This window comes from Heterocephalus glaber, unplaced genomic scaffold (assembly GCF_053883595.1).
Source record: "Heterocephalus glaber isolate CG9 unplaced genomic scaffold, H.glaber_assembly_v1.0 deba00000122, whole genome shotgun sequence".
Taxonomy (NCBI): domain Eukaryota; kingdom Metazoa; phylum Chordata; class Mammalia; order Rodentia; family Bathyergidae; genus Heterocephalus; species Heterocephalus glaber.
Window position 1 is genome coordinate 82,622,778 of NW_028258138.1, and position 19,025 is coordinate 82,641,802.

The window sequence follows — 19,025 nt, forward strand, 5'->3', positions numbered from 1 at the left end:
GTTCAGTCCTTGGCAACACGGCTCTGCCTGGAGAGCAGTCTAGCTGCAGCTGCCAGGGGCCGGGCCCCGGGCCCCGCGTCCCCTCAGGAGGTGCTGACGTTGCTGTAACATCTCACACCCTGCTGCCGGCCAGCCTCCCTAACCTCCAGGTGCCCTGTGGAGCACGCAGTGTCCCCACTTCGTGAATTTAAAAACAGAGGCACAGGTAGTGTTTGGCTCAGAGCCCCAGCACCAGCACAGGGAGCCAAGTCCCAGGGCTCAGGTCTCCGGCTCACGAGTCTGTCACTCCGCGCTGCAGATGCTCCGAGGGGGGCCTGCTCAGGCACAAGTGAGTTACGGTTAGGGTGTGGGGCCTGGAAGAGACAGCGGCACCCTGTGCAGTGGTCTAAGCCTCTGTCCTGTTCTGTCGTCAGTACAACAGGGTCTGGATTCCCGATCCCAAGGAGGTCTGGCAGTCAGCAGAGATAGCGCAGGAGTACAGCACGGGGGACAAGGTCCTGCATCTGCGGCTGGAGGATGGCACGGTGAGCGCTCCACTGCTGGGAGGGGAAGGGAGGGGAGAGGAGGGCAGTGGGTGGTCCTGTAGGAGCTGCCCAGGGGCGGACACACAGGAACACCAGCCCCATGCCCAAACCCGTGCTGCCCCTGTCCAGATGCAGCCTCCAAGTCTGTGCCCTTTGCTGCATTTCTGGTCACTTTCCTCCTCACTGGGACACAACACCCAACACCCAAGGCTCAAAGGAGAAGGGGTTGTTTGGGCTCCATCTTGGCATGGTCAGGGCCATGGTGGAAGAGCCTGTGTGGAGGAAGGCAGCTCATGTCATGGTGGCTGAGAAGCAGAGAGAGAAAGAAGAGCTGGGGAGGGAGATGCCTCCTTCCAGTCATGCCCCAGGGACCTGCCTCTTCCCCCAGGTGAGGTAGATCCACTAAACGCAGCCCTGTGCAAAACATGTTTAGTCTATCTCTAGGAGTCACCAAAGCTTTAACACTTCTAGCACTGCTGAAAAGTCCAGGGCCTCTGAGACTCAAGGCAAACTCTTAGCTGTGAGCTCCTGTAAAAATCGAAAAGAAAGCTACACACTGCCAACATACAATGTGTGGGGTAAATATTCCCATTCCAAAAGGGAGGAACAGGGGGACAGAAAGGAATGGGACCAAAGCAAAACCAAAACCCAGCAGACAAACATTAATTCCTGTAGCTCCATGTCCAGCACTCAAGGCAAGTTATGGAAAGATGCTAATTCCCAAAGGGGTGACCCTGCCCCTATGGCCCTGCCTGTCACAGCCCCATGGCCTCTTGCACAGGCTCCACTCACTGCCTGCTGCTTCCCTCAGGTGATCCACATTCATGGCTTCTCCTACGTCCTGGGGTCCCCACTGAACTTTCAGCTTCAATCTCGCAGCTTCATGTTCTTCCCTCTCAGGGGCTCGCTTCCTGGCCTCCTGGGGCTTCTGAAATCTGAGTGGAAGCCTCCTTGACACTTACAACTCTTGCATTCTGCATACTGTAAAACCAGCACCACATAGATAACACCAGACTCTCCCACCAGCTCAAGCAGTACCTGGGATCCCCTAGATTATGGCTGCAAAGGTCTCTGATTGCCAGCTGAGCACTGTGAACTGAATCCTGAAGAACCAGTACCCTGGGACTCTCAAAGCAGTCTTTCACTTTTAGATCCTTCAGCTGGAGAAGAGTAGGGTCTTGCTGATTTCTCATATGACCTCAGTGCGTCTTTCCTATTGTCCTGATGCAAAGTGCTTGGCTTCTTTTTAATACTAATCTTTTCAGCAACCAAGCTCTCCTTAAAACTTTGCAGCCTCATCTTTCCCAGTGCATCCTTTCTGGCCAAACTTAACTTTTTAAATCATTCAGCTATGCCATTTGCTCTTGATTTTCAGTATAAACCTGGCTAAGAGCAGCAAAAAGCATCCATGCTACAGCCTGAATGTTGGGCTGTCTTGTTATTTCCTCTGCCAGATTAATTAGTCCACCACCCTTAATCTCAGTCTCCTGCAAAGTCTCAGGACAGGAGCAAAATGTAGACAAATTTTCTACCTGAGCATAAAACACATGGCTGGAGTCCAACTGCCAAGGAGTCCTTGTTCCCAACTGAAACTTCCTGAGCTCGGTCATTACCATCTGCATTCTTATTAGGATTCTGGTCTTCTGAGCTCTGACCAGAATCTCCCATCAAGCTCAGCTCACTGCATACTAGGGCTGCTTCTCCAGCCAGAATTTTCAAACCTTTCCAAACTCCTCCCACAAGTCAGCTCCAAAGGCTTTTGAAACACATGATCAGATACAATCACAGCAACAATCCCACTCCTAGTGCCAAAATCTGTTGTCTCATCTCTGAGACACATTACCCAACATCCACACATCAAAGGGAGGTAGATTTATTTTGCCTCACAGGGACAGTTCCTAGTTGACATGTTCCAAGACAGGTAGGTGGTGGAAGGGCCTGGACAGAGGAAAACTGCTCACATCCCGCTGGCCAGAAAGTGAAGAGAAAAGGGAGGATTCAGGGAGGGAGAAACACCTCCAGTGAGGTCCCCAGGGTGGGTGCTGAGAAGGTTCTCAGAGGCTGTCGAGCCTTGGTACAGCTTCTGAGGTCACACTCCAGTATGAGAAACTGCAGCAAGGATCCTTCCTGCCAAGAAGGCGATATCCCTGGGCCCTGAGCAGGTAACCTGATGCTTTAGAATCAAGTATCAGGATGCAGAGCTGGATGGAGGATTCAGGGTGCTGGGCTGGGGGTGCCTTGTGTGTACCAGGTGCTGGAATTGACCTAGCAGGAAAGGAAACAGGACAGCACTTCAGTCACACTGTCCTGAGAGGGGACACGCACCATGGTGGAGGGCCGGTCCTCTGGACTCAGGTTGTCTGGGTGTGACTCCCACCTACTCCCCCTTGTGTATAAAGGGCCACTGCCCCTCAATGTGACAGGAGTTGAGGGCCTGTGCTCCTCAGGTGGGAAGGGGTTAAGGGCCACCCCTCCTGAGATGTGACATGATTGAAGGGCCACTTCCCCTCAGGTGTGACAGGAGTTAAGGACCACTGTCCCATGGGTGTGACCGAAGTTAAGTGCCATTCCCTGTCTGTGTGACTGGAGTTAAGGGCCACTGCCCCTAGGGCATGACAGAAGTTAAGGGCCCCTCGTTTGTGATAGGAGTTAAGGTCCAGTGCCCCACGGGTGTGACAGGAGTTAATGGCACTGCCTCTCTGGTGTGACAGAAGTTAACACCAGCGCCCTCCTAGGTCCTGCCAGCCACACACATTGTCCTTGTGCACATAGTACGACACCAGCGTTGCTCCCCGACTGCTGTGCCCAGGAGCCCCCTAGCACACTGGTGCAGTTGGGGCTCGTCCTTTGTTGGGGAGGACCCTCTCAGGTCAGCAGCCACAGTGGCACCAGCGGGGCCCTGACTGCTGCCCAGGGAGAGGCAGGGTGGCAGCAACAATGGCTCCTCAACCCAGCCCTTCCAGGCCATGAGGACAAGGCCTGCGCTGTGTGGATAAATGTCACCTCTGTCCCCACCTGCTGCTTCCCCAAAGAGAACTGGCTGGGCTGTCCGCTCTCCCCGCACACAGTGGTTAAGCTGGAAATCCAGGTTGTTGATTTCAAACAGGAAAATAGAGACAGGGCAAGTAAAAATGGCAATTGACAAGCTTTTTTACTTTCCTTTTGCAATACTGGGGACTGAACTCAGGGCTTTGCACCGAGCTACATCCCCAGTGCGTTCTGCATTCTGAGACAGTCTTCCTAAGTTGCTAAGTTGCCCAGGCTGAGCTTGAGCTTGCCACCCTTCTGCCTCAGCCTCCCACAGGGCACCTCCCATCTGTGCCTCTTTTCCTGCCTCTCCAGGGTTGGTGGAGCCTGGGTGCAGAGTCCCCTGAAGGCCCTCCCTTCCCTGCTGTGCTCTGTCTGTGTCCGGTGTTGCTCCGCAGAAGGCAGAGAGGAGGGCCAGTGACTCAGGTGACTGTGGCCTGTCCCCAGGAGCTGGACTACCCCTCTGAGCCAGGCCCGCTGCCGCCGCTCCGCAACCCCGACATCCTGGTGGGTGAGAATGACCTCACGGCGCTCAGCTACCTGCACGAGCCAGCCGTGCTACACAACCTGCGCGTGCGCTTCGCGGAGGCCCGGCTCATCTACACCTACAGCGGTGAGGCGAGGGCTGGACTCACATCTGGGAGGAGCCCAGGAGCACTGGGAGAAGAGGGCTGGCCTGTGCGAGATTCTCTCCTCTCAAAGAACCGGAGAGCCGGGTCTTGGTCCATTTCCCTGGTGTGCAGAATGCCGGAGGCCAGCAGACTCATGACGGGTGCAGCGCTGTTTTGCTCTGTTCTGTTCTGCAGTACTGGGAATTGACCCCAGGGCCTTTGCACTGAGCTACATCCCAGCCCTTTTTAAATTTTTTTTAAAATGTATTAGTCTTTGTTTACGTTTTTATTGGTCTGCGTTTGCGGCCCACTCCTGCACTCCTCGTGTGGAGTTGGCGCATGTTCATAACCCATCACAATTCTCCTTACTCCTCGATCCCACATCAGCCCTTTCTTAGTTTTCATTTTGAGCGCAATCTTGCTAAGTCATTAAGTTGCCCAGGTTGGGCTTCAAGATCCAGATCCTCCTGCCTCAGCTTCCCAGAGTGCTGGGACTCCAGGCGTTCACCTCCGTGCCCGGCTGAGAGCAGAGGTTTCTATGCCTCACCATCCTGGAGGCTGGAGCCCGGGGCACGGCCCGCGTCTGCTCAGCGTCACTGCTTGGTGAGGGAGCAGCGCCCTAGCTGGGGTCTCTTCCTCAGCCACCCTGGGGCCCCATCTAACCCATGACTCCCGAAGGTGCCGCCTCCAGATGTCACCCCGAGATCAGGGAAGAGGCCCTACTCTGGGACACTGAGGACCGGAGCTGGCCCCTCTCCACAGGCATCATCCTGGTGGCCATGAATCCCTACAAGCAGCTGCCGATCTATGGGGACGCCATCATCCACGCCTACAGCGGGCAGAACATGGGCGACATGGACCCGCACATCTTTGCTGTGGCCGAGGAGGCCTACAAGCAGATGGCCAGGTAGCGTGGCCACTGGGCTTTCCGATGTCCCCTGAGCCTGCGCTCCGGGCACTCACAGAGGGGCGATGTCTGGGTGGGGCCCATCAAGGGAGACCGGCGGGCCGGACAGGGCCATTTGTGGAGCAGGCCACTGTCATGACAGCCGAAGAGCTAGATGTGGTGGCACATGCCTCAAATCCCAGCACTGTGGGAGGCTGAGGCAGGAGGATCAGAAAGTTTGAGCCTAGCCTGGCAATTTAGTGAGGCCTCATCTCAAAATATAAAATTAAAAAAGGACTGAGGAGGTAGCTCAGTGCAAAGGCCCTGGGTTTGATTCCCAGCACTGGGGAGAGGGGCCAAAGACAAATGCCTGTTAGCCGATAGCTAGCTGTCCAGCCCCGGCCCCCAGCTGCCCTCCAGGAGTCCCCACGTCCGTCCTTCCAGTCTGAGAGCCGCAGCCGCTCCCCTGCAGCACCTCCGGCTGGGGCTGGCTGGGGCTGGTTCTCCACGGGAGAGGTTCAGTCCTCTGTGGAGGCCGAATCCAGTGACAGGCAGACGAAGGATTGGCAGGGGAGACTTGGGGTTCATCTGGTTCCCCACTTGGCTGCTGGTGGCCTTCTGGGCTCTGCTCTTGCTCCTGCGCGTTGCGGAAGCCTCCTGTGAGTGGGCGCCCCGTGTGCCCCTGTCGCCTTGGGCCCGAGTGTAGGTGCCACTTGGCCGGCAGGGCGGGCTCAGGCGCTGTCCCTACAGCACTTACTGTTCCCATCACAAACGCTCCTCTGTGGTCCGAGTCCGAGTTGCTCAGGGGCAGTGGCGGGGAACGGAAGCAGCCTCAGCCTCGAAGGCCATCATGATTTGCCCGGGACTTTCACACGTGGCTGCTCCTTCTTCGTTCTCATTTCCTTTCTGCAGCATGGGGAGTGGGCCAGGGCTCGTACACAGTGGGCCACACCCAGCCCCATGGTCTCCCCTGGGCCTGGCCAGGCTCCAGTACACTGCTCATTACCCATGTCACCGAGGGGAAACTGAGGCCCGGGCCATGAATGAGCTGGACGTTCAGGGTACCCAGTCCTCCTCCATTGCTCAGCTCAGGGGATTGGTGCCAGGTGATCGGGGCTGGACTGAGCCTCTCCCAGTCATTGGAGTCCGGGTGACACCCAGCTCCCAGGGACCCTCATCCTAGGGCCGAGCACCCGGCCGCATCCCTTTCCTCTAGGCCACAGGGCATGCAGGGGCCATTGTCCCTCTAGCACCCCTCGAGGTGGCCAGGATGCATCCACACGGCCAGTGGGGGACACAAGGCTGTCACCAGGTCCCTGGGAGGGAGGCGGGAGGATATCAGGGATCGGTGGGCAGCAGCACCAGGGTCCCCCAGCCCCACTGTCCCTGCTGCGAGCTCCCTGCAGCTCAGGCCTGGTCATCTTGGTGGCCACAGCCCGGTCACCAGTGGTGGGAGCTCATTGGAACCATGGGGCGGGGTTGGCCTTCCCCTGGTGTCCCTCTGGGTCCCTATGATGGTGGCCACGAACCACGCTGCCTGTTTACCCAGAAGAGCGAACGCAGTGAACCTGTCTACCCCTGCTCCAGAAACAACAGAAACCAATCGGTCATTGTCAGCGGGGAGTCCGGGGCTGGCAAGACCGTGTCCGCCCGCTACGCCATGCGCTACTTCGCCACCGTCAGCAGGTCCAGCAGCGACGCCCAGGTGGAAGACAGGGTCCTGGCGTCCAACCCCATCACAGAGGTGGGTGTGAGGAGCGGCACGGGTCACTGTGGGGTGTGGGGCGGAGACTGCAGTTTCCAGGCTCCTCGCTGCGCACGGGGGTGGACGCTGTCCTCAGCTCCGTCCTGTCCCGGGAAGGCTCCCCATGGGCAGCTGGTCCCGGGTCCCCTGTGCGGCCCGTCACACACCCGGGAGCTCTCGCTGAGCTGGCTGCTCGCCTTTTGTGAGTCAGTCTTGCCCTGCAGGGCCCGCTCCCAACCCCACCTAAGGGGCAGTGCCCAAGGGATGGGGCACCCAAGGCCAGCGCCAGCCCAACCGTCCGCACATGAGAAGAGGGCTCGTCTGGAGGTGTAGCCAATAACGAAGCGCTTCAGACTGCGAGCCTCTCCTCCTGCCGTCCAAAATCCGAATCCACAGTGACCCTTTTCGGCTTTGTGACGCCACTGTGCCAGGGCAGAGAGTAAGGCCGGTCCCCCGTGGAGGGTCCGCAAGGCCAACACAAGCTCATTTACCAATTAGATCTAAGGTGCAGCGTCCAGCCACACTCAGGGTCACAGTTCAGGGACATCAGCTCGCTAACTAGAAACGCACATGACTGTCCCGGAGAGTGACAGGACTCGCACCACAGGGCAGTGTCATGCCATGTGCCGGTGGACAGTCGTGAGTGTGTGGTACAGGGGCGTGAGCCAGGGCTTCCCACTGAGCTGCATCCCCATCCCTTTTTATTTTTATTTTGCGACAGGGTCTCTCCAAGTCTCTAAGTTACCCAGGCTGGGCTAGAACTTATGATCCTCCTGCTTCAGCCTCCCAGGGTGCCGAGGTTACAGGCAGGCAATGTCCCATCTGCCAGTGGATAACTGCATGTGGCTGTTCTTTCAGGATTTGTCTCCCCACAGACTGTAAGCTCCACAAAGACAGGACCACGTCCTTTTTGTCCACTTTTGCTTAGCGAGCACGTGGCACATAGTACTGTAGGTGACAGCAAATATGCACAGGCAGGGACCCAGGGTGACTGGGGTGGAGGCACCGCCCAGGAGCACAGAGGGCACCCAAGCTCCGGCAGGGGAGAGACGGACTCAACCCAGAGGAAAAAGCAAAACTCAGGCCTGCGGAAAGAGGGTAAGGGTTAGGGAAGTGGTAAGGGATGAGGTCAGAGCAAAGGCTGAATTCAGTGTGAACGTTTAATTGAGCATCTAGGGCATCAGGGCAGAGGTGAGTTATCTTCCCTGCCCTGTGCATTAGGCAGAGTAAGCTGCCATAGTAGAGTACCCTGAATGGCGGTCTGGATGTGGCAGAATGTGTTTCTCCTGGCACGGAGGCTGAGGCTGAGGCCAGGGCTCTGTGAAGTCCCCCTGGGCTGAAGAGAGCTTGGCAGGTCCCCTTTATGCGGGCACCAGATCCTGTTCTCTGGGCTCCACGCACGACCTCATTGCCCGCTGCAGTCCCCACTCCTGATGCCCACACAGGTTAGGATTTCCACACCAGGACCTGGTAGGGACACAAGCACTGGGTCCATAACAGCAAGAAGCGTCTGATTTCCGTATTACAGAGAGACAAATGGAGACTGAGTGTCCTAGTCATTTTCCTGTGACTGAGACAAAATGCCCAGCCCCACAATTTAGAGGATGAGAGGTTTATTTTGGCTCACAGTTACAGAAGATTCAGTCCATGGTTGGCTGGCTCAAGGCAGGAATGGCATGGTGGGAGGGCCTGGTGGAGGAACAGCTGACCACCTCATGGAGGCCAGGAAGCAGAAAGAAAGGAGCTGGGGACAAGAATGTACCCTTCCAGGTCACCCTCATGGTCACCTCCAACCAGGCTCCACCTCCTACAGCGTATTCAGCCATGAAGTCATCCTTGGATGAATCCACACAGTACGGCACTCCACAGTCCCATCACCTTCCACACTCAGGAGACCTGGGGAGCACTTTAGACATAAGCCATAACACTTGGAAAGGTGGCATAACTTTTGTGCCATCACACAGATATCAAACATGGATCCCAGAGCCATGAAACAGAGCTGAAGCTCTTTCTGCCCCTACCTGGTGTCTTCTGGAGGGATGAGGAGAGCCTTGGATTGTACCCCACACACCCATCTGCCTCCAGCTGCTCTTCTGCCTCCCCAACCCCTCTGCCATCAGGCTCTCCCATCAAATCTTCCCCCACCAGGACATCCCCTGCCAGACCCTCCCCCACAGGCCCTCCCCCAGCACACAGGACCAGATGTTACTAAAAATTGCTCTAATGACCTTGATGCAAAGATCTTTTAATGTTGTCATGTCAAGAAAGCCCTGTGTTTTCTAGGCTATTGGGAATGCCAAGACCACCCGCAATGACAACAGCAGTCGGTTTGGAAAATACACAGAAATCAGCTTCAATGAGAGAAATCAGATTATAGGAGCCAACATGAGGACATATTTGCTGGAGAAATCCAGAGTTGTCTTTCAAGTAAGAATAAAAGTATTCGTTGAATTTCCTTTCCCCAACCTTTAAATATTATACCCATGTGTACTCCACAAACAACCTACATTACTCTGTGACTTGAAGAATCAAGTTTTCCTGTCTTTCGTTTGCAGCCTGGATTCTTCTAGTTTTTAATAAGCAGGAAAACAAATTGCGGGGGGGGGTGGCTGTATATCAGTGGGGTTGTGTGGTTGGGGGAAAGGGTTTTGATTTCTAATTTGAAAGAATTTAGAACCCCAGAACAGTGGCCTGGCAGGGCTGTGGGGTCTCTGCCTGGAGAGCGGGCTGGGCCAGAGGTCATTCCCGAGTGTCCTGCTGTTCCCACCCACAGAACGCTTCCAGTTCATGCTGTCTGCTCTGGGGCCACCCAGCTGGCACCGGGTTGAGGGGACACATCTGTGTCCTTGGGGGAACAGTGGCCCAACCCAACTGGCCGCCTGGGACCCTCCAGTTAAAAGCCTGCCATTTGCACCCATAAAGGGCTGCTCTAATTTGAGGGCCTTTTCTCTATTTTGCAGTCGGAAAATGAACGGAATTACCACATTTTCTATCAGCTGTGTGCGTCTGGCCAGCGGTCGGAGTTTAGACATCTGAAACTGGGTACGTGACAAACCCTGCTTGAGTTCTTGGTTCATTTCCCCTTATTATTATAATGCACCTTTATAAATACGTTTTGTCTAAAGCCACAATATCATCCTGCTTCGGGGGTGGAGCCCATGTGTACCTGAGGAAAAAGATTGGGGCCAGGCGGGAGGGGAGCCCCGACAGGGACGGGTCACAGCTCCCCAGTGACCAAGCACTAAGCTAGAGCCACCTGAGAAGCACCCTGACTCGGGGCGCGCGGCCACAGCCCACTGTCACTGCTATTGAGCGCCCCTCGAAGGCTGTCCTCAGGCACCGGTGATGCGGCCCGGTCTTCTAGAGGCTCCTCCATTGCGCTCTGATCCTCTTCGGTGACTCGCTGTCAGTGTCACAGTGACACCTCAGCTACTTGTCCTTATGCGCTGAAGGCCTGGAGCCCTGCTGGCCTGGCCTTCCCTGTCCAGGCTGGGCTGGGTGAGAACTGGCAGAGGCATCACCGCCTTCCTGCTTTGGAGGAGTCCCCTGTGCTCTTGAAGCGCAGCTTCTGCAGATTTCACAGGAATATGCTGTCCGTGCCCTGCCTGCCACAGCAGCAGAGCTGGGCGTGGAGCGGGCTCTGCCAGGCCTTCTGCTGTGCTGGCCACACCTGTGCTATGACGTTGTCTGGTCTGGGACGAGGGGTTATGGGCCACACGGACATCACACTCATCACCTGGCACCACCTGAGTGTGTGCAGCTTATTGCAGACCTGCATGAGTGCATCAGATGCAGGAGCAAAGCCCCATGCTTCCAAGCAGGGCCCGAGGTGAACTCCTGCCCGCCAGCCAGTGGGCTCGGCCGGGGTCTGCTCTCGCCTCAGCCCCGGTCCTGCTGTGGAGGTCTCGGTATGTATGGGAAATGCGAAGTGTGTGGCGCAGCTCGCTGTCCTTTTGGCCCAGGTCGCGCGGAAGAGTTCCATTACACGAACATGGGTGGCAACGCTGTCATCGAGGGTGTGGACGACAGGGTGGACTTGGTGGAGACTCAGAAGACCTTCAAACTGCTGGGTGAGTGAGGGTGCAAGGCAAGAGGAGAGGAAGCCAGGCAGGAGGGAAGGCTGGGGTCTCCGTTCGGCTGCTTAGCACGGCCATGCAGGACGCATCTGAGTCTAAGCGGGCACAGCTAAGCTTCTCCCCCCGAAGTGCAGGCGCCAAGCTCTTTTCCGGTGCTGCTGGGCCAGGAGTGAGCCCCGGGACCGCTCCTGAGCTCACTGCGGCAAGGGGTAGGAAGCAAAGGCCCCACGCCGCTGGGATGGGCATGGGTGGTCCTGCCTGGCCTACAAGGACCTGGGTGGGCGGAGGAGGAGACAGTGGACACCGATGGGCCTGTCCAAAAGACTTGAAACCCATGAGTCACTCAAGCGAACCTTGCAGCACCCTGTGGAGTAGAGGCTGCTTTCTCCTGTTTTACAATAGGGAAACTGAGGCACAGAGCTGACAGTGATTCGCCGAAGACCACGTGGTCAAGGTGGAGCAGCACTGACTGTAAAGGATCTCATTTTTATGCAGAAACCAAGTCTCCTGCTTGGGTGTTGGCCGGGGCCAGCCAGGTGTCCTCAGCACCTCTACCACCTTACTCCCCGAGTCCTGGGCTACTTGGTTTGTTTGTTTGTTTGTTTTTAAAGCACCCAAGTGCATGCCTTATTATTCTGCTAGGTGTTTCTTAATCAATGCAGCTGACCTATCAGGATTAGTGTCTTTTTTTTTTTTTTTCTTTTTCAGGTCAACATTTTAATCTAAATTCATGTTTAACACACATATTTAAAAGGTTTACAACATGCAAGTTTATTAGGATATTCTTATAATCCTATGGAGAAAGTAGAGTACAGAAAAATATCTTTACATTAACCAACAAAATTTTAGCTACTGCATTTCATTTTCTTAGATCATTAAAGAGTTTAAGGGTGATCTCTGCAAAATCTGATTTTTAAAAAGATCTTTTACAATCATGATTTTTGTTCTTCATTGTTCAAGTAAGATCTTGCATCATCCAGTTGCAAATCTTACTGGCAATATGTATACATGTATATAAAGTATATTGCAAACATAAAAAGAATTGTACCTAATCAAGCCTGACAAAATTTTAAAGACACTTGTAATCATTTAATCTTGTAAGTAATGTCATTATTTTGTACTTCTAGTCATTTACCATGTTTTAGGAAAGAGTACATTCATACTTACAAACACACAAAACATAAAAAACTGTAAGTGACATTTGAAAATCCATTATAAAAGAGACTTGCCTGAAGTCCTTTCATTCACAAAAATTAATTTAACTCTAAAAACTAAAGTCTAATCGCAAGGAAATACATAATAAAATATTACAGAGAATGTTAAGTTGAATTTTGCCATTATATCAGTTCTGCATATTGGGTATTTTAATTGTGTTCTCTGGTGAAAACAGAACTAGGATTTCATAGCTATGTCATGCGAGGTGTAACTGATAGGTATGCTCCATAACAAAGAGAAATGAGACAATCTAAAGGAAATCAGCTACTGGTTGCCTTCATTCTCAGCACTCAGAAAGGAGAAATCTTGCACTGACCTCTTGTCAACTTTACATGCAAACAGACCCCTAAACCATAGTCAATCACCAAATAAAGACAATAGCAAACTCAACAGAAGACAACTGTCCTGTATACAACTGATAATGCAATAATCCTTTCAACAAAGTCTCAACAGTTCCAGGATTTTTCATATGTCCAAATCTCTTCTAAGATTCAAGACAAACTCTTAGCTGTGAATGTTTATAAAAATCAGAACAAGTTACAGAATCCCAAAATACAATGCCACAAGGTAAATAGCCCCATCCCAAAAGGGAGAAGTGGGGAATGAAAAGAATTAGAGTGAACCAAAACACTAACCCAATAGGGCAAATCCAGTCCTATAGCTCCATTGGCACCAGGACCTGGTGGTAACTGTGAGTTCCCAAGGCTTGAGAAGACCCACCCTACGGCCTTGCCATTCGAAGCCTGCAGGACCTTTCTCATGGGCGGCTCTGCTCACAGACTGAAGCTGCCCTCAGCAGGCATTCCCCATTCCTGGCATCTCAGATATCCTGGGTCTCCACTGCACCTTCAGCTTTATCCTCACAGATTCACACCCTGCCCTCTCAGCCTCCTTCCCTGGTCCCAGGCCTTCCTTTGAAATCCGGGTAGAATTGTCCTACATCACTCTGTTGCAGAATTTCAGGAGACTGGAGAGGCCAATAGGAATTGGGAGGATTTACTTTAGGTCTTAGGTGAACACTGGCTCAACGGACTCCTGTCCAAAGGAAGTGCTTAAAAAGATGGAAAAGTTTCAGTTTTATACATTTGGTCAAAAAGAAGGGGTGAGGCTGGGGATTTAGCTCAGTGGTGCCGCCACCTGCCTCGCAAGCCCAAGGTCCGAAGTTCAATCCCCAGTACCAAAAAAAAAAAAAAGAAGAAGAAGAAGGGGTGGTCTTCTAGTGACATGAAATAGGGGGAGCGAGGTTACCGGAGCAAGCAAAAGCCACTTAGCCACATCTCACACGGTGACAGTTTCATTCCTGTGAATCCCGTGAGAGCAGGGCGTGGAGAACTTTGTGTACAGGACACAGCTGCCAGTCTCATCTGTACCAGAATAAGGGGTTACAGCTACTGGGGAGAAGGGGGCGGCCTGAGGGGGCTGCCCAAGGCTGAGAAGAATTTGTTGTTCTTTAAGTCCTGCTTCCGCCTCGCCCCTGCTCAGCGCTTGGCACCAACAGTGCCTGCTGGTGTGGCTGGCTGCTGACTGGGATGCTTGCTTTCAGGCTTCCGGGAGGACTTCCAGCTGGATGTGTTCACGGTCCTGGCCGCCATCCTGCACCTGGGCAACGTGCAGGTTACCGCAGCAGGCACTGAGAGATCCTCTGTCAGGGTGAGAGTTTCACCCTTCCTCCCTGCTCAGGGCTGACCCACCACTGGGCTGGGCAGAGGCAGGAAGCAGGGTGTCGGGCAGATCGCAGAGCGCAGCTTCCTCCCCTCTGCTGGGGCGGAGCTGCGTGTGTGTTTTTCTGTTCCTCAACATGGATTCGTGGAGCACTGCTGGGCACCATGGGCTCTGGGGAGACGGCGTGGGCTCTCACGCCTAGGACCAGGAGGCCGTTCCTCTCCCTCCAGCTCACATGACCCTGCCCCTTGTCCCTGTCCCCAGTGTCCAGGCCCAAGCCCATTAGCTCCCAGCACAGGGCGGTGGTCGAGGTGAGTGCAGGCCCAGGCATGGTGTATGGCTCCGTTTCCTTGCTCATTCACCCCAGGGAGCCCAGTGTCTGCCTTCTCCTTCCTGCCTCGTAAAGACTAAGCAAGTGAGTTCCACCCACTAAGTGCCATCACTTGAAGCTTGATCTCAGGAGCTTTGCTAAGAAGCACTCACTTGGAAGAGAAATTAAAACTGACAAACCAGAAATCCTTTGGAAAATCACCAGCTTTATAGTTAATGGCCCTCACTCATTTATGTGAGGAACTTAGACTTGTGGGCAGATTAAATGTGAGTGAAACCATCTTCCTTAAAAAACCCCAGACACCCACCTCTTTGCATTTCCTTCACAGCAGTAGCTATACCGGAAGTTCTCACTGAGAAGGTTTGGTTCCTTCATAGGAGAGAGGACACCAATGCCTGTGCCAGTGCTGCCCCAGCAAGGAGGCCGAGCGTGAGCCCAGAGTGACCATGACATTGGTCAGGGGATTGTATGGGGGGTCAGGCAGCAGGACTTCTTACACCCTTCCTCTGCCACATCTGATGCCTTTAAAGTCCCAGATGGTTCTCCTGGTGGCCTGAGACAGCACCCTCCTTGGAAGTCCCCTGGTCCAGAGGAATGGTGGTGCTCAGTTGCACAGCACTGTAGGGAACAGGGGAAGGGGACGTTACCAGAACCTCTGCAGTAAGTCCTAGTCTCCTGCGAGCCACGGCAGCGCACGGTGAATTACAGAAAAGGTAGACAAATGAGACTGAGAAGCTGAGCTTTGGGTCTGATCAGTGCTGCTCTGGGCAGCAAAGACAAAAGCCCCCAGCTTACCACTTTTATTCAGTACCTCGTAACAAATGACTTGAAGACAATTCAATAGTTCACATTGGGATAAACAAGGTGTAACAAAAGGCTTGCAGAGAGTTCAGTACATCTTGGGTAAACAAGATGTTAACAGTCCAAGAACAATGAGGAACTGAGCAGATGTTTGTTCTCCCAGGATGTTTCTTGTCCTGGAGAATCACAGCATCACTGGATCACTGAAGTCTCACTTGTGATCAGAGGCCAAACTGGAGTTATTCTGTAGCTGGGCTGTAGGCAAGAGAACTAGGCTAACCAAATGATTTTACCCTAAAATTATGTAGCATTCTCCCGACACAGCATCACCTCCCTGGCCAAATGACAAGATCCCCAGTCCACACTGGCTGTAGACAAAGGGGGGCACCTCCCCTGTCCTCACCTGCTTGGGCTCAAGAGAGAAGTCAGTGCACTTTGTGGATCCAGAAGTCCCCATGCAGCTTTCATGGTCACTGTAGTCACTGGGACAAAATAACCAACAACCAAAGCTTATAGGAAGAGAGGTTTATTTGGCTCACGATTTCCAGTGGGTTCAGTCCATGGTTGGCTAGCTCCAAGACAGAACAGTATGATGGAAGGGCCTGGCAGAGGACAGCTGCTCACCTCATGGGAGCCAGGAAGCAGAGAGCATGGAGGAGCCAGGGACAAGAATCTAGGCCACACCCCAGGGACCACCCCATCCAGGTCTTGCCTCCTGGCAGCACATTCCACCTTGAGCTCTGTGGATTCATCCACAGCCCTGTGCTGGCTGAAAAGGCCCCTGGGAGGGAGTCCCTTTGGTTCTATCTGGTCCTCCTGTGCCAGGCCGCCCAGCCCACCCTCCACCCCCCATGCATGCTAACAGTAGCCTGGTGCCATGCTGTGCAGGGAGAGAGCTGGGCTACTCCCACAGACACGGAGAGGGGTGGTAACGTGGGGTGCCCAGTGAGCACAGCCCAGGTTGGCTGGCATCACTGCAACAGGGTTCATCAGGGCTGGGTGCCAGCTGGTGTCCCCAGCCCCTCCTGCTTGGGCCCAGGCCTGGGCTTTACCACCTGAGCCTGTGCCCCCCTGCCGGCTGCTGCTCCTGCCTTGCAGACCGTGTGAGCCTGACTGGCTTCTGCTTGCTTTGAAGGAGGATGATGGTCACCTGCAGGTGTTCTGTGAGCTCCTGGGTCTGCAGTGTGGCCAGGTTGCCCAGTGGCTGTGCCACCGAAAAATCATCACCAGCTCGGAGACAGTGGTGAAACCCATGACCAGGCCGCAGGCCATCAACGCCAGGGACGCACTGGCCAAGAAGATCTACGCGCACCTGTTTGACTTTGTCGTGGACAGGATTAACGGAGCGCTGGGCTTCTCGGGCAGGAGGCACTCGTTCATTGGGGTCCTGGACATTTACGGGTGAGAGCCCGCAGGGCGCTGGGCGGCCCCTCCTTGGTTTCTTCTGTTGTGCTTTGCGTGGCCATGAAGCCTGTGTTCTCTGATCCATGCATATACAGGGGGTGTTCCAGATGTACAGCGAATGTTGAAATTAAAATATTTATTACAGTAAAAGCCACATTCCCATGCATCCCCTCCCAAATCCTCCCTCTCGCCTTGAACACACTTACCCCATGTTCTTGCCACTTTGCAGCAGCTCTGAAGTCCTTTCCTGAGGCTCATTAGGAGGTGTGATAAATAACATGGTGAGTGCTGCTGCCAGGTGCCATCCAGTGGAAAGGCAGGCACATAAAACCATGACTGTCCCCTCATCCACACTGTTCACAGGATGTGGCACTGTGCAACTTCAGGGTCTTCCTCAAAGTCAAAATGCCCACGAGAGGGAAATGTTTCGAATCAGTTCGGGACACGAGAGCAGCCAGGACAGTGCAACTAAAGACGCTCAGGAAAGAGGACTCCAGAGCTACTCTAGAAAATGCCAAGAACAATGGGATGAGTGTGTTTGAGCCAAGGGGCAGTATTTTGAGGGGGATTTGTGGCAATGTGACTTTTACTGCAATCACTTAAAAAGTTTTTCCACATTCACCATATTTTTTGGTTACACCGCAGAGCTGGGTCCAGGCACTGATGAGTGGTGACGCCACCCCTCAAAGCCCCAGGACGTCCCCTGCAGGGCCCTGGGCCAGTGGCAAGCAAGGCCCAGCCTCCCCTGAGAACCAGGTGGTGCCGTCCAGCCCCACTATCCAGGGCTGCAGTGGCAGGGCCAGGTCCACTCCCCTCAGATGCTCCTGGTTTCCAGCTGAGCTGGGGACCCTGGGTCGCAGGCTTCAGGCAGGAGTGGCCTTGCCTCTGTCCCAGGATCTACAGGCGTGAAGTCGGTCCCGCCAGCTCCTCCGGGGCTGGGACCTGGGCAGCGCCTGTGCTCTCAGGCCTGCCCTCCTGTTCAGAGAGGACGGCAAGGCCACCCCGGGGTCTGCGCGTTAGTGAGACGCCGTGTGTGACACGGCTGGGGTGCCCAGCACAGGCCGTGGTTTGTACATGAACAGACCGCTCAGCAACACCAGGGCGCCGTGTGATGTGTCAACCCACCCCAGGTGGTGCTCGGGACGCACAGGGCTGTGTTCAGAACTTGCACAAAAGCCCCACCGACTTCTAAGAAGTTCTCAGAAACCCTCACCTATACATGAGTGCAGACGTCGTACTGCAGTTTTTTTCCTATTTTAATTTTGTTTAAACTGTGTTTCAGTTTTGAAACCTTTGATGTGAACAGCTTTGAACAGTTCTGCATCAATTATGCCAATGAGAAGCTGCAGCAACAGTTCAACCTGGTAGGTGGCTTTCCTGCCTCTCTGGCCTGGAACCGGGCCTGGGCCTGTGGGAGGCCTCAGGGAAGAGGACGAGACCGCACTGCTTCCCCCTCCCTCCTCCTCTCTCCCTCTTCCTCCTCCTCCCTCCCCCTCCCTCCTCCTCCCTCCCCCTCTCTCTCTGTCTCTCTGTTCTTCTCTTCCTCCCTCCCTCTCTCCCTTTCCCCCGTTCTTTTCTCTCTTTGCCTTCACACAGAGCTACATCCACAGCTCTTTTTTTCTGAGACATGGTCTCACTAAGTTGCCCAAGCTCCTCCTCCTGCCTCAGCCTCCTATAGTCCCAGAGTGCTGGAATTACATGCAAGACTCTCTGCAAGTTATCGATGGTTCCTTCCTAATTGCAAGATCAAATATGTCCTCCCTCTCGTGGAGACAGACAAGGCATGGATCCCAGTGAGAAAATTCATTTATGTGAAAGTTGTCGTGAGTCCCAAGTGTGTGCGCAGCTGCTGAGTTGGGGTCTGGGATCCAGAGTGGCTAAGCCCTTGAACGTGTTGACTAAGTGCCACTTCGGACACTGTGGCTTTATGGCATCACCGTGCATGGTAAATATGACTCTAACCTCGTCAAAGAGCCCGTATTCAAGAACTTATGGGCCTCACTTCTGCACCCTCCGGGGCCTGTGCCACCCCTCCCAGAGCCCAGCCATGGGAAAGTCTGCTGGACACTTCCCACCCCGGCACCACCCGGCAGCTGCTCTCGGCTTGGTGACCTCATGCTCACCTCTGAGTCTGGCTGTTTCTGAAAGCCGCGGGGATGCTCAGAAGCTTTGCTAATGTCTCTGTCCCTGTCCCTCTCCTGCCCCCAACTTGGCTACCCTTCCCTGGAGAGGGCTCGGGTTCCGGTCACAATGCTAACAGTGGCTCCAGGAGGGGCTCTGCCTTGCCAGCTTCGGCTTGGGGCCTTTAGCTCTGCACAGGAGTCCTGGGGGACCCACGTGGAGGAGGGGGACAGGGACAGCAGCCTCTGCTCCCTGACTGCGTTTGCCCCCAGGTCTGGCTTTAAAGCAGGTCCGGTCACCCGCCTGAGTCCTCGTGAGGGGACCTCACCCGGAGTGGACGCGTCTTCCTTTCCCTTTCCTCGAGGGTACGCATTCGACTTCAGCCCATGGCAGATTTCTCTGCATGGCATTGAGTATCTGCACTGAGGTTGCTGCCCACACAGCCAGCTGGGCCCGCCTGCCCCATCCTCCACACGACCTCAGAGTGGCGCCTGTGCCCTGGATCACGAAGCAGGCCCGCCAGTCCCTCCTCCTCTCGCCCCACCTTTTCCCTCTGTGTGGGTCGCCGTCCGTGTGTAGACTGGGGTGGGTGCTGTGCTGAGGACCCCTGGCTGTGGCAGCTG

General features: G+C 54.5%; 1 protein-coding gene across 6 annotated transcripts in view; it reads left to right on the plus strand.

Moving 5' to 3' along the window:
* Myo5c (myosin VC) overlaps positions 1–19,025 on the plus strand; it is a 69,430-nt gene that overhangs the window by 5,218 nt on the left and 45,187 nt on the right. For 4 of the 6 annotated variants that reach the window (XM_021261059.2, XM_021261064.2, XM_021261054.2 and 1 more), the window contains exons 2-11: positions 414–524; positions 3,867–4,164; positions 4,841–5,069; positions 6,636–6,792; positions 9,076–9,219; positions 9,753–9,834; positions 10,755–10,862; positions 13,627–13,733; positions 16,013–16,278; positions 17,564–17,645. In XM_021261059.2, coding sequence (XP_021116718.1) covers positions 414–524; positions 3,867–4,164; positions 4,841–5,069; positions 6,636–6,792; positions 9,076–9,219; positions 9,753–9,834; positions 10,755–10,862; positions 13,627–13,733; positions 16,013–16,278; positions 17,564–17,645 — 1,584 coding nt within the window. The remainder of the gene's footprint in view (positions 1–413; positions 525–3,866; positions 4,165–4,840; positions 5,070–6,635; positions 6,793–9,075; positions 9,220–9,752; positions 9,835–10,754; positions 10,863–13,626; positions 13,734–16,012; positions 16,279–17,563; positions 17,646–19,025) is intronic. The other 2 variants (XM_013074316.3, XM_004835385.4) reach the window with 1 other exon arrangement.